Source organism: Pleurodeles waltl, chromosome 3_2 (assembly GCF_031143425.1).
Source record: "Pleurodeles waltl isolate 20211129_DDA chromosome 3_2, aPleWal1.hap1.20221129, whole genome shotgun sequence".
Classification (NCBI taxonomy): domain Eukaryota; kingdom Metazoa; phylum Chordata; class Amphibia; order Caudata; family Salamandridae; genus Pleurodeles; species Pleurodeles waltl.
In genome coordinates this window covers 128,079,227-128,091,958 of record NC_090441.1, presented here as the reverse complement: position 1 = coordinate 128,091,958, position 12,732 = coordinate 128,079,227, and the positions used below count along the sequence as shown (strand labels likewise).

Below are 12,732 nucleotides of genomic sequence, written 5' to 3'. Positions count from 1 at the left end.
TCAAAATCAGCATACAATAGGGTTCTGCATAACTCCCTGCAAGAGACACATACGACGTACCTATGGGACTCCAACATCTCATACCCACTATTGTGTCGAGCGCTAAAAAAGAAAATAGGATTGCAGTCCTTTTTTGATGATAAATCCAAGTTTGCACAACGCTCAAACGCCTGGCTTCTCTTGCACACTTATACTATCTTGGCACCATCACAATATCTGATCTCAACCTTCGCACTACATATCAAGTATCGTTTGCTGGCTCTTCGTTTAGGAGCTCTACCATCTAGAGCAGACCAACCGTCGTGGAAGAACGGAGGAGAATCTTCCTGTAGGTTATGTAAAGGCCCCAAGGAAGACATGGTCCACTTGATTTGTATTTGCCCGGCCTTAAAAGAAGCATGTCGACAACTGTTAAAACCAGTTTTTGAGAGGAATGGGACTCGTTCCTGTCGACCAGCAGTGATGTCAATGTTTGACCCTCATGACCCGCAGTCAATCTGTAGATTTATCAAATTTTTGACCGTCCACACCACAAACGTAAATCTGCTATCAAGGACACACCTTTAATTGATAAGATCAAAAAATTTTAGCGTTTCTTTTCTTTTTTTAAGTCTTCAGTCATTTTATTAATGTGTATCAATGTTTTGACAATGTTATAGCACGTGAAAGGACCATTTTAAGATGGCCTAGCCAATGAGGTAAATTAGGCGCATTTCTAATTCGGTAGAAAAGCCCATAGGTATAACAGCAGGTCCTCGGGCTGCACACATTCAGTTAGCATGTAACAGCAACCGCACCACGGACATCTTAAGTTGTATAAATATGATTATAGATATGTGTTTGAAAGGATTTTTATATAATTTTATATATTGTATACACTGAGCTGATTGTTAAGGTTTTTATTAACTAAACAATAAAGATTACTACTACTACTACAATGCAAATCTCGCTTTAAACCCCGCGAGATTACATCCTTTCCCGGTGGCCATCTTGAAGCCAGGCAGCTCAGCCAATGAGCAGCAAGAACCAGAGGGGGGCCATTTTGAGATCAGGTGCCTATACAAAGCATTCAGAAGACTCACTGCAGGACTGTACAGAAATCATACAAGCTCACAAAAGGGTGCTTAAAGAGGCATACAAACATGCAGACTCATCCCAACGCTGCTAGTGCGCCACTGCGATCATAGCGCTGCCCACAAGTCACCAGTGCAACTTCCAGCAAGACCTAGCTTGCGCTGCAAATAGCTGACGCAACCACTGATGAACACGCCATGTCCACATCACCAGACTCCACACGACGCACAGACCACAACACGGATGGGGTTGTATCAGTGGGGCTCATCTCTCCACGTCAGGCCACGGGCAGACCTGCCATACTGGGGGTTTCATTCCTACGCCCGCCGGAACCACTCGACCTTGTATTAGGAGGAGGCATGGACTGGCAGGACTGGCTGGAGGACTTCGAAGACTTTATGAAAGGGTCACAAGTTACTGACTCTCTGCAACAGCTCATCGTTCTACGTAACCTCATTGGAAAAGATGTTGGGCAGATCATCAAATAACTGCCGACCGATCCGGTGTCATAATATCAAGGGGTCTGGGAGGCGCTTGACAAGAAATTCCTTCACAAAAAGAACATCGACTATGAATGCTACAGTTTCAACCTAGCGTCCCAGGAGAGGGATGAATCCATGGGGGATTTCATCTCGAGACTGAAACGCCTTGAGAGCATTGAAGGATGCCAATCCAAGTCCCTGCGCAGACGCCTCTTAAAGAAACAATACTCGTTGAATAAAATAGAGGAAATGACACAAGTTAATGATGAAGCAGAAGAACACACAAAGAGAATGGAAGCAGGAAAGCTAGAGAAACGAGAACAGGCATTCAGGCTTCAAACTCGTCAGAAGACGCCGAAATCCACAAACTATGCCCAACGAACAGGACGTCGTCAGAGCCCCGACAAACTGGGCCAAAGGGAGTCGCAGCTGAAGTGCTGTTGCTGTGGCTAAGACTGCCCGCACACTGATCCGTGCCCAGTGTTAGGTCAACAGTGTGCTAGGCCCGTAAAGCGGAAATCCCGGGATCCCAGATCGTGAAGGCTTGTGTGACTGACGAGACTTCTCCACCAGCTCATCCAGGTAAGCCGTTGCCTGCATGACACATACAAATCGAGAAGCTCTGACTCCCGTGAGTCACATCTCTCACACCAATCTCACAAGACAATGAGGAGTGCATTTGTATGGTCGTCGAGCAAGACAGACTAAAGAAATACCCAAGGCTGCATCTCCGAATGGGAACACACTCCACCACATTTCTGCTAGACAGTAGCGCATCCCTCAACTACATCTGTGTCACAGAGTACACACACCTCTCACTTACAAAGACAGGACCATACAAGCACAGATTTAGGTGCTCGAAGGGCCAGAAGCAGATTGCCTCCTCAGCTTGCCTTCTCACTGCCGAACAACTAAGGCTGGTGGAGATATTATATCAAGTGGAGGATGAATCAGGCATTGTAGGCAGGTTTCCAAAGCTATTCACAGGATTTGGGAAGCTGGCTCACTTTCAAGTCGGCCTGCACATAAATGAACAAATAATACCAGTGCTCAGCATCATAGAAAGGTACCCTTTCACCTTCAACAGGCAGTTGAGGACGAATTAAGAGACCTCCTCAGGGCTGACATCATAGACAGAACCGTGGGACTACCCCGGTGGGTATCCCCATGGTGGTGATGCCCAAACGAGGATCTGCCAGCAAAGTGCACCTATGTGTGGACATGAGAGCTCCAAACACCGCCATTGAAGGGGAAAGACATCTGGTCCCCACATTAGTGACATTACCACACTTCTTAACGGTGCAAAGGTATTCTCCAAGCTGGATCTAAACAAGGGCTACCACCAGCTTGAACTCCGGCAAAGTTCACGCTACATCACCACGTTTTCAACGCATCAGATATTTCAAGAAGCAACCAGGAGAGTAATCCAACACATTCCCAACACCCTTAATTATAGCGACAACATCCTGATTTTTGGAGCCACGGTCTAAGAACATGACAAAGCCCTGGATCAGGCATGTCAGGCCCTTCTGGAGGCCAAATTAACTCTCAATAAGGACAAGTGTGAATTTCACAGGTCCATTCTCAAGTTCTATGGACATATATTCTCAGGTGACGGGATGAGGCCAGACCCTGAGAAAGTCAAAGCTCTCACTGACACCTCCAACCCCCAGGATGCAGGCGATGATCAGTTATTTATGGGAATGGCAAGTTACTGTGCCCGGTAAATCAAGGGCTACGTGACCATCAGCTACCCTCTCCAGGAGCTGACCAAAAAAGGTTAACCTTTCTGGTGGTCGGCAAGATGTGATCCAGCCTTCAACACAATAAAGGACACCGTTCAGGCAGCCAGCAATCAGGCATACTTCAATCCTCAAACGAAGACCAAGACCACTGTAGACGCCAGTCCGGTGGGACTCGTGGCCATCTTATGTCAGTATCACAAAAACAGTGATCAAAGACACAAAGTAGCATATGCCAGCCGAAGCCTGACTGAGACTGAAAGAGCATACTCGCAGCCGGAAAAGGAAAGTCTGGCAGCTGTCTGGGCCTACGAGCATTTCCGCATATTCATATATGGGAAACACTTCACACTCATCACGGACCATCAGGTGTTGATAACCATATTCGGAAATCCCCAAGCCAAGATGCCTCTCAGGATCGAGCGATGGGGAATTTGACTGCAAGAATACACATACACCATCATACATAAACCCGGAAAAGCAGCAAACCCAGCAGACTACATGTAACAACACCCCAGAGCATTCTCGACAACGAGACCATCACTTGCAAAGGAGTACATTCACTTTGTTGTTATTGCTCAAGCAAGACCACCGGTGGTCCCTCCTAAAGCCATCGAGGCAACTGCAGCAGAGGGCACACTACAAGACGTAACGCGAAGCATAGGAATGAATGGGTGGGGTCAGATGGAAGAATCCAAAACCAACCAACTCACAGACCTCAAGGAGCTAACCTCTTTCGACATGTAAAGGATGAGCTGTCTGTTGCTGAGGATGGTCTACTGCTCAGAGAAAAAAGAACTGTCATTCCAAAGAGTCTTTATCAAGGGGTGGTCAACCTGGCCCATGAGGGACATCAAGGCATAGTAGCCACAACAGGGCCCTACAGGAGTGTGTCTGGTTCCTTTCCCTGGACGTGATGGTCAAAGCTACACTAAAGGGCTGTCCACAATGCCAACTGGTCAGCCGAGAAGAACCTCCTGTGCCGCTACAAATGTCTGAACTACCAGACAGAGTCTGGCAACAATTGGCGGCAGACTTCTTTGGCCCCATATAGTGTGGCAAATACATTCTCATTATAATGGATGAATATTCCAGATTCCCAATCGCACAACAAGTATAGTCCCCCAGGGCAGCCACCACCATACCAATACTGGATGAAGTCTTTGCAGCCTGGGGAATTCCAGAAGTAGTCAAGACTCACAACAGTCCTCCATTCAACAGTCAAGATTTCACCGATTTTACCACACACCTTAATTTCAGACAGCGAAAGATCACTCCCCTCTGGCCCTAGGCCAAAGGCATGGTGGAGAGGTTCATGGCCACTCTGAAGAAGACCATGCAGCAAGCTGAACTGGCCAGAAGGGATGTCCAGGCAGCGCTGAATGAAGTGCTGAGGGCATACCGAACCACACGCCCACAGCATCACAAACAAATCCCCGGCTACCCTAAAGCTCGGACGTACTGTGCATAGCAGAATACCCACCTGGGAAAACTCAGCTTGCCATGTTCAGCCAGCCACTGATCACGACGAGCTAGCGGAGAGGGACAGAACCAAGAAAACAAAAATGAAGGAATATGCAGACAGGCGTCAGACAGGCGTCAGAGGGCCCAGCCATCAAAAGTCCGAGAAGGAGACTGGGTACTCGTCAGGCAAGAATAAAAGAGAAAATCGGACAGTCGGTATCATGAGCACCCACGGCGAGCAACCATGCGCACGAGCGCAGAATAAAGAAATAAGAAACCTACCTTTGTGTGCCGTACTCTTCTTGCGCGATTCCACATTGACGTTTGCCCTTTACAAATACCCACTGGGGGGGCGTGTCCAAGATGGCGACCGGAGCGGTTGTATAAACTGCAGCTCCACTCCCGATCACCCGTTCATCCTGTTTCTAGGCTGCCCCCGCCCTCCCGGCGGGTCGCCGCTTGCCCCACCACTCGGAGGGACCCCCGAGTGGGTTTTGCCTGGGTTCGGAGGAGGCTCGCTCCGATCCGAGCGCATTCCGTGTTCGACGCGGGCAGTGGGCGTTCAGTGGGGCACACTCCCGGCTGGGGCCCAGCGCCTGCTCCGTGAAAGATGCGCGCTCAGCCCCGAATCTTGAAGCTCCCTTGGGCGACTCTTGGAGCTGCGCCTGCCGGGCCCCACACGCTCTGTGGGGCCGTGGCCTGCCGCGAGCCTGGGCGACAAGGGAAACACCTATGCCGAAGCTGAGTTCCTCCTGTGCGCACTACGGACGACACGTGTGGCCTGGGGGGCCCCAGCCGACTCTGCCTCTCCACACGCAGCCCAATCGGCTGGTGCCGACGACGCAACGCCAGCGGTGACTCCCTCCTTAGCAGTGAGTACACAGCTTGCTCCAGGGGCCCTCCCTCCTCCCCCGCAGGCCACCGAGCACATCCACCCAGCCCCCTGTGACAGGGAACACCGTGATCGTCGCCTGGACACAGGAATCGGAACCTAGGTCTTGTGCAGTGACAAGGCGGGGAATCTGTGGCACTTATCGAGACACAGCTTACCCTGCACGCATACTGAGGACCCTCATTGCGCCCACGCACAAACCTTTGCTGTAGAGGGGGTCACCGCAGGCCCTTGCTCCTATTGCCTACACCCCCTACGAGGCCAGCCACACATTGGAGATATCGGCCCTCTTTCTGCGCTTGCAGCATCGTCACCCCAAGCCTGCCATATATAATTCAACTGGACCACTCCCTGCCGACTTTGGGGCCTAACGAACCTGTGGACCCACACTGACAACTCAACCAGTAGGTCACTCAACCCTCCTGTCACCACCCTGCTCCTTCTCTTCATCATACCACAGGGGTCGGCACCTGCTCCCGACTTACTTACCCAACTAACTCACGATACCGGTCTACCGCACCAATATCTCTTCAACTACCCGGCACTGCATACGCCTCGCCCCCTTCGGCTCTCTGGCCATACTCATAGAATGTACGCTGCCCAGTTTGAGCGCTCCTGACTTGTTCCACACTGACATCTGGGCACCCAGATGGGCAAGACGCGACACCCAGGACACCAGCACCGTCCGTGGAGATGTTGGGGACCTCACCCGGAGCTCCGGACTCGACCGCCCAAGCGTTGAGCTAGATGGAGTCAACCTTACAGGGCCATTCATCACAGTTCGAGAGGGTGCCACAAGCCATCATGGACACCAAAACCATTCTCGAAACGAAGATCGACGCCGTTACCCTAGGCGGAGGGTGACATAGCACAGCTGACCCCAGACATGAAATCCCTCCGGGAGCAAATGACCCACTTATCCACGGAGGTGGACGAACTCAGGCGCAGAGCCGAAGACGCAAAGGGTAGATCAAGGCGCAACAATATACGCCTGGTGGGCTTCCCTGAGAGAGCCGAGGGCCCCAGTGCGGAAATATTTCTGGGAGGTTGGCTAACGGACACCAATCTATGGAACAATGTGCCAAAATTCTTCTCGATCGAACGGGCACACAGAGTCCCGAGCAGACCTCCACCACCGGGAGCCCATCCCCACCCATTGATCGCCCGTTTTCTTAGCTATCGAGACAGAGACCTAGGGCTTCAGCTTTTCCGCAAAGAGGGGGCGCATCAATCACTGCCTACCTGGATTTCACTGCAGAAGTCCAAAAACGGTGCAACTCCTTCTACTCTGCAAAGCAACGCCTCCACGAGCACAATATTAAATACGCCCTCCTCTTCCCTGCGAAACTACGGATACAGGATGGCTCCACAGTGCACGTCTTCACTTCCTCAGAAGACGTCTGGACCTGGCTACATGCTAAGGGGCTTGCCCAGCCCGCTCGGCAGGGGAGCTCGGAAGGGTCCTAGGCACCCCCAAAAAGAAAGCGAGATTACCGAGCCCGATCGGGCACCAAGCCTACCAAGGTGCAATCGGTGGAGGAGCGCACATGCCTTCTGCGCGAAGCCACGCAGTTTGCCTCCAATCCTTACTTGGCCCTGAATGCACTGCCGGACACTGACGCCAAAACCACCCGGGCCAACTCCTCGGACGCAGGGGGATGCAGGGGACTCCCACCAGGGCCCGTCGCTCACTCCACGGTCTGCAGATGACATCTGACCCACAGGTCCCGCGCTGCCACTTCCTCCACGGGGGATAAAACCCCAAGACACTCCCTCACCAATTTGTCCAACTTCACTCGTTCTGTGACATATTGGGCCAACGCGCAGCAGCCTGGGAATGCAGATCACGACCAGTCCGGGATCCGAGGCGGTGGTGGTCTAATTGGTTGCCTGGTTGACCGGGGGCCGGTCCTCCGCAATCTGTAACTCTCACACCGCGCCCCGCTCCATATGGACCAGTTTCCTTTCTTGCGAGCCTACGGGCCTCAATTTTTGTTTACACAGTTATTATGTATTGAATTATGTTTCCTTCCCCACTTTTTTTAGGTCTTCTTATTCTATGTTTTCATAGCTTTTCCCTGTTGTTGACGCGACTGGTGGCTGGGGGGTGCAGGGGGGTCCCTCAGGGCGCCTGCTTCGTAAATTATGCTGGGGGGAGGACACCAGAGAGGATCCCACAAGCAATGAGGGTATGGCACTGGGGAACCACCCCGCGCTCAAACATAATAGCTTAGCTATGACTACACAACCTCAGACACACACACCCCCACTATAGCGTAATCACATGGAACGTTCGGGGTATGTCCAATCCTCGCAGGCGACAACGCACATACAGGTTTTTGAGACAACACCTTGTCCACATAGCAATGCTACAGGAAACGCACCTGACTGCAACCACAATAGAGTTCGCGCGCACTAACTGGACAGGACAACTCATGGGTACTGTCACCTCGTCTTTTGCTCGAGAGTGGCAATCTGGATAGCACCAAATGTCCCATACCCCATTCTCATACCCGATTGGACCCTGATGGCCGCTATGTAATGACAGAGGGTTGCCTAGACGGTAAACCGCTGACTCTTGTAGCCCTTTATGCACCCAACACCTCCCAAAAGAGCTTTCGACAGGAAGTGTCCGCGGGCTTGCTCAGAGACCCCACTGCAGAGAGCATCTGGGGCGGAGACTTTAATAGTGTCCCGGATATCCACCTTGACCGCTCTTATCCATCCCTGCCCTCCGCTCCGAGCAGGCAGTTATCACGGGAGCTCGACACATGGAGCTTAAAAAATGGCCTAAACGACGTCTGGCGCCTGCGACAGACCGTGAGTACTCATTTTACTCCCCGGTGCATGACTTGCATACAAGGATCAACCTATTCTTTGTACCTTCCAAAATGATATCCAAGATCAGCACTACCACTTACCTGGCACACACTGTGTCGGATCACTGCCCCCTACAGGTGGCTCTGGACTGGGGCTGCCAGAGGACCCGGATACCAATGTGGCGCCTGCAACCGGAGGTCCTTACGGATCCCCCCTTTTGGGCAGACCTAGCGCAATGCTTGACCACTTATTACTCACAAAACCAAAACACGACCACACATCGGGCAACGGAGTGGGATGCACATAAAGTGGTGATACGGGGACACTGTATGAAGGCTTCCTACGGGGTCCGCAGGGTTCTAGCCAAGGAACTGTCGCAGTTAGAGTCCAAACTACGCACTGAAGAGACTGCTGTGGCCAGAGGCGAGAAAGCGGCAAACACACTTATATCCATACGTGCAGACCGCAAGGAGGCTGACGATAGATTGTGCAAGCATGATCACTGACACTACGCTACACGCCAGTACGCTGAGGGTGACAGTTTAGGCCGCCTGCTGGCGTGGCTGGCTCGCGACAATCCCCAGTCTTCACCCATCGGAGCAATCTGCTTGGATTCAGGCAAACTAGTAAACACCCAAGGGGCAATCAACAAAGCCTTTTACACCCTCTATTGTACACTATACGCCCCTCCTCCCTCCCCCCAGGGGACTGCGTGACTGGCTTTCTGGACTCCCCTACAGTTCTGCCCCCTGCCTCTGGAACAGGCAGACACATTGAATGGGCCTATCGAGGTTGAGGAGATCCACCTTGCGATATCTCAGCTGTCCAGGGGCAAGGCCTGGCTCGGACGGTCTCCCACCCGAGTATTTCGCATCTCTAGCGCCCTACCTCTTGCAGACCCTACTCCAGGTCTACAATGAGGCACAGTCCCGCGGCACACTGCCTGCATCCATGTGGGAAGCCCTCATAGTGGTACTACCGAAATCTGTCCGTGACCCCTTTGATGTCCGGTCATATCGTCCCCTCTCATTACTAAACACTGACTACAAAATACTTGGGAAAATCTTAGCCAACCGGCTTCTCCCGTACATTCCTCACTTAATTCACGAGAACCAATCTGGTTTCATACTGGGTAGGAATACTTCCCAAAATATTAGGAGACTGATCAGTATACTACACCACACCGATCCAACCCCCATCGTCAGCTAAATCGCTGTGTCACTTGACATAGAAAAAGTGTTTGATACACTGAGCTAGGATTTCCTCTTCCAGTCACTCGCAGCGCTGGGGCTCAGAGCTGGATTTATAGCATGGATTAAGATCATCTACTCCAATCCATCGGCCCGCGTCAAAATGGGACAAATTATCTCAGACCCATTCCCCAATTCCAGGGGCACCAGACAGGGCTGCCCCTTATCCCCTCTACTATTCGCATGGCCATGGAACCCTTAGCCGTACATCTCAGACAACAAGCACAATGCTGGGGCATCCCAGAACTACATACATTTCATATAATCTCCTTGTACGCAGATGATGCTTTATCTACGTGACCACACATCGTCGCTAAGTCAGGTAATGGAGATATTGGACTCCTACGCAGATATTTCCGGCCCACGTGTAAATAAGTCCAAATCTTGCAACTTCCCCTTATCTCCAGTACCTCCGGAACGCCAGTCGGTATTACCGAATTACCAGCTGCCATTGTGTCACACCACCTTTAAATTCTTGGGCATACAGATGTACCACTCTCTCGAGGACCTCAGGGAAGGCAATTTGGACAGAGCCCTCCGCTCCATTAAGGGCTCCCTGCCCTTCTGGGGAACTCTTCCCCTGTCCCCTATGGGAAGGGTTTCTATCCCTAAGATGATCATCCTTCCTCGCCTACTTTACTACTTTGCAGCGCTCCCACTTGTCTTGCCTAGCTCATTCTTTAAGACACTACATAGCACTCGGACGGACTTTGTGTGGGGTAAGGACAGACGCTGCGTGGCCGCATCTACGATCCAACATCCACAGACTGAAGGCGGACTGGGTGTTCCTAATTTAGAAATGTACTACGCTGCGGCCCAGCTGCAGTGGCAAGCAGATTGGCTACGTGATCACCCACTGGGCGAAAAATCGACCCTGCTCAACTCCCTGGCTCAGACACCATTACTGACCTGGCCGTCAGACAAATCCTCCCTCCCACTACATGGCAACACTGTATTGACCGCTGCAAGGTTATGCTGGCTAAGCTATGTCCTTGGCAGGTGACCTTGCTTGCCATACTCCCCCAAGTACCCCTTTACACTTCTGCCTGATGCACGGTTCTTGTTAGCACACCACATGTCCCCGTGAAAGGCGGCGGGCCTTGTCATGACTGGTGATTTCTACTCTGAGGGCACACTACTAACATTCAATGAATTGCAGACCCACACAAAGATACCGGACGGTAACTTCTTAGCATATTGCGCTATACGCCATCTTCTTCATATATCGTGGGGCCTGGGTGATACTGAACCTCCTGTGTCGCAGATCTCAATGGGCGATGGTAGGAGAGCGGTGTCACGATTATACAGCGTGCTCTTACTGCTGGACGCCCTCCCGTGCCTATATAGCGCAAAGTCTCGCTCGAACGAGTCGCTGCCTGTCCCCCTGTCCTCGATGGCTTGGTCATCTGCGCTCTCCTCGGTGAAAACTGTCTCCCGTAATGCTAGACTCCGCTACACCCAACTCAATTATTTACATTGCTCTTACCTCTCCCCCTCCCGCATAAAACACGTTCCCTGCTTCGGACCCAGCTTGCCCCCGATGCGCGCACCCCCTAGTAAATTTTTACCACATGGTGTGGAGTTGCCCCCCGTTGGCTGTGGCTTGGCATCTCGTCACTGATATAGTGTCTGACATAACTTCCCACGCTCTGCTGCTGACTCCCGAATCTTGCCTACAAAGACGCTGCGCCAACAAAGACAAGCAACTACATAGGTTCATTGATCTGGCATACATAGTGTTTAAACGACAAATAGCCATTAATTGGAAGGCACTGCACGCCCCTAAACAGGAAGGGTGGCTTCGGATATTACTACAGCAGTCTCAAGCCGAGTCCCAGACACTGCGCAGCTTGCAACACAGAAGGATAGCACAGGGTGGCTCAGAAGTATGGGACGCCTTTATAGTCAAGATGGAGGTCAGGGACGACACTCACCCACCATAGTTTCTTTAATAGTCATTGAGGGTGGGTGGCTGATTGCTCCCCTCCCCACCGATCTGAATTTGAATCTTGCTTTGGTGGCATCTATAGCGTTAGCCGCTGCTCCTACATAAAAGTGTACATCACTAACATACCAGCGTAAAAGGGCTCCTGGACACCCCCGCGATTCTAACCATTATGCCCCCTTTTCACCCCATACCATGCCTGAAACAGCCAGGCTATACTACCAATCACCAACACGCTCACATATCAAATGCTTATTCAGCGCGTGGGTGCCCCCGCCCCCCCCTTCCTCCCTCCTATCAGAATACTACTGTATACACCCCCCGCCCACCCTGGCGCGTTCACGTATTGGCCGCCACGCGACAGGGTATAATTTAAATTGAAGCTGAATATGTAATTCACTGTTAATGTTTAAAGATGTTTAATCCTGATGCTCTTCTTTACGTACCTTAATGACCTCCTTGTCAGCGGCTAGCTATGTATATCACTTTGGAACAATAAAAAGATGTTACAAAAAAAAATAAAAAATAATACACAGTAGCACAACTTAACGTAAAACATGTCACCCAATCCCGGTGATGAGTGATACTTAAGTCACGCTACATACCAAAACCAACAAGGGCAATTTACTACACAAATTTAAAATGAAATTTTTCAGCTCACCAAGTGGAAAGCCAAAGACTCCAGGCTGGGGCATAATTGAGTGCTCGTGGGCAGAGCACGCCTCGTGATTGGCCACTGCTATGTTGCGCAGTCTTAAGCTATCATACAGTCCCTGCAGCTTCTGGTATTGTCGGTTGCGCTCCATGAGTTTCTCGGACACCTCACTGTATTTCTTCTTGTATTCTTCAAGCACTTTCTTCATGGATGTGACCTCTCCCTTTACAGCTGTCAGCTCCAGGTCCTTGCTGTGAACCTGTTGTGTATACACCTTTTCCATCTGCTTCAGCTGCCCCTCTGCCTTACTGTATGTATACTCTTGGTATAGTCTTTCCTGATAAACCTACCAGACAGAGAGAGATACCAGGAGGTTAGCAGGAGATGGTGAAATACTAATTATGAAAA

At 51.2% G+C, this 12,732-nt stretch overlaps 1 protein-coding gene across 2 annotated transcripts in view; it reads right to left on the bottom strand.

Moving 5' to 3' along the window:
• CCNB1IP1 (cyclin B1 interacting protein 1) overlaps positions 1-12,732 on the bottom strand; it is a 129,598-nt gene that overhangs the window by 47,851 nt on the left and 69,015 nt on the right. For both annotated transcript variants that reach the window (XM_069226979.1, XM_069226980.1), the window contains one exon: positions 12,331-12,670. In XM_069226979.1, coding sequence (XP_069083080.1) covers positions 12,331-12,670 — 340 coding nt within the window. The remainder of the gene's footprint in view (positions 1-12,330; positions 12,671-12,732) is intronic.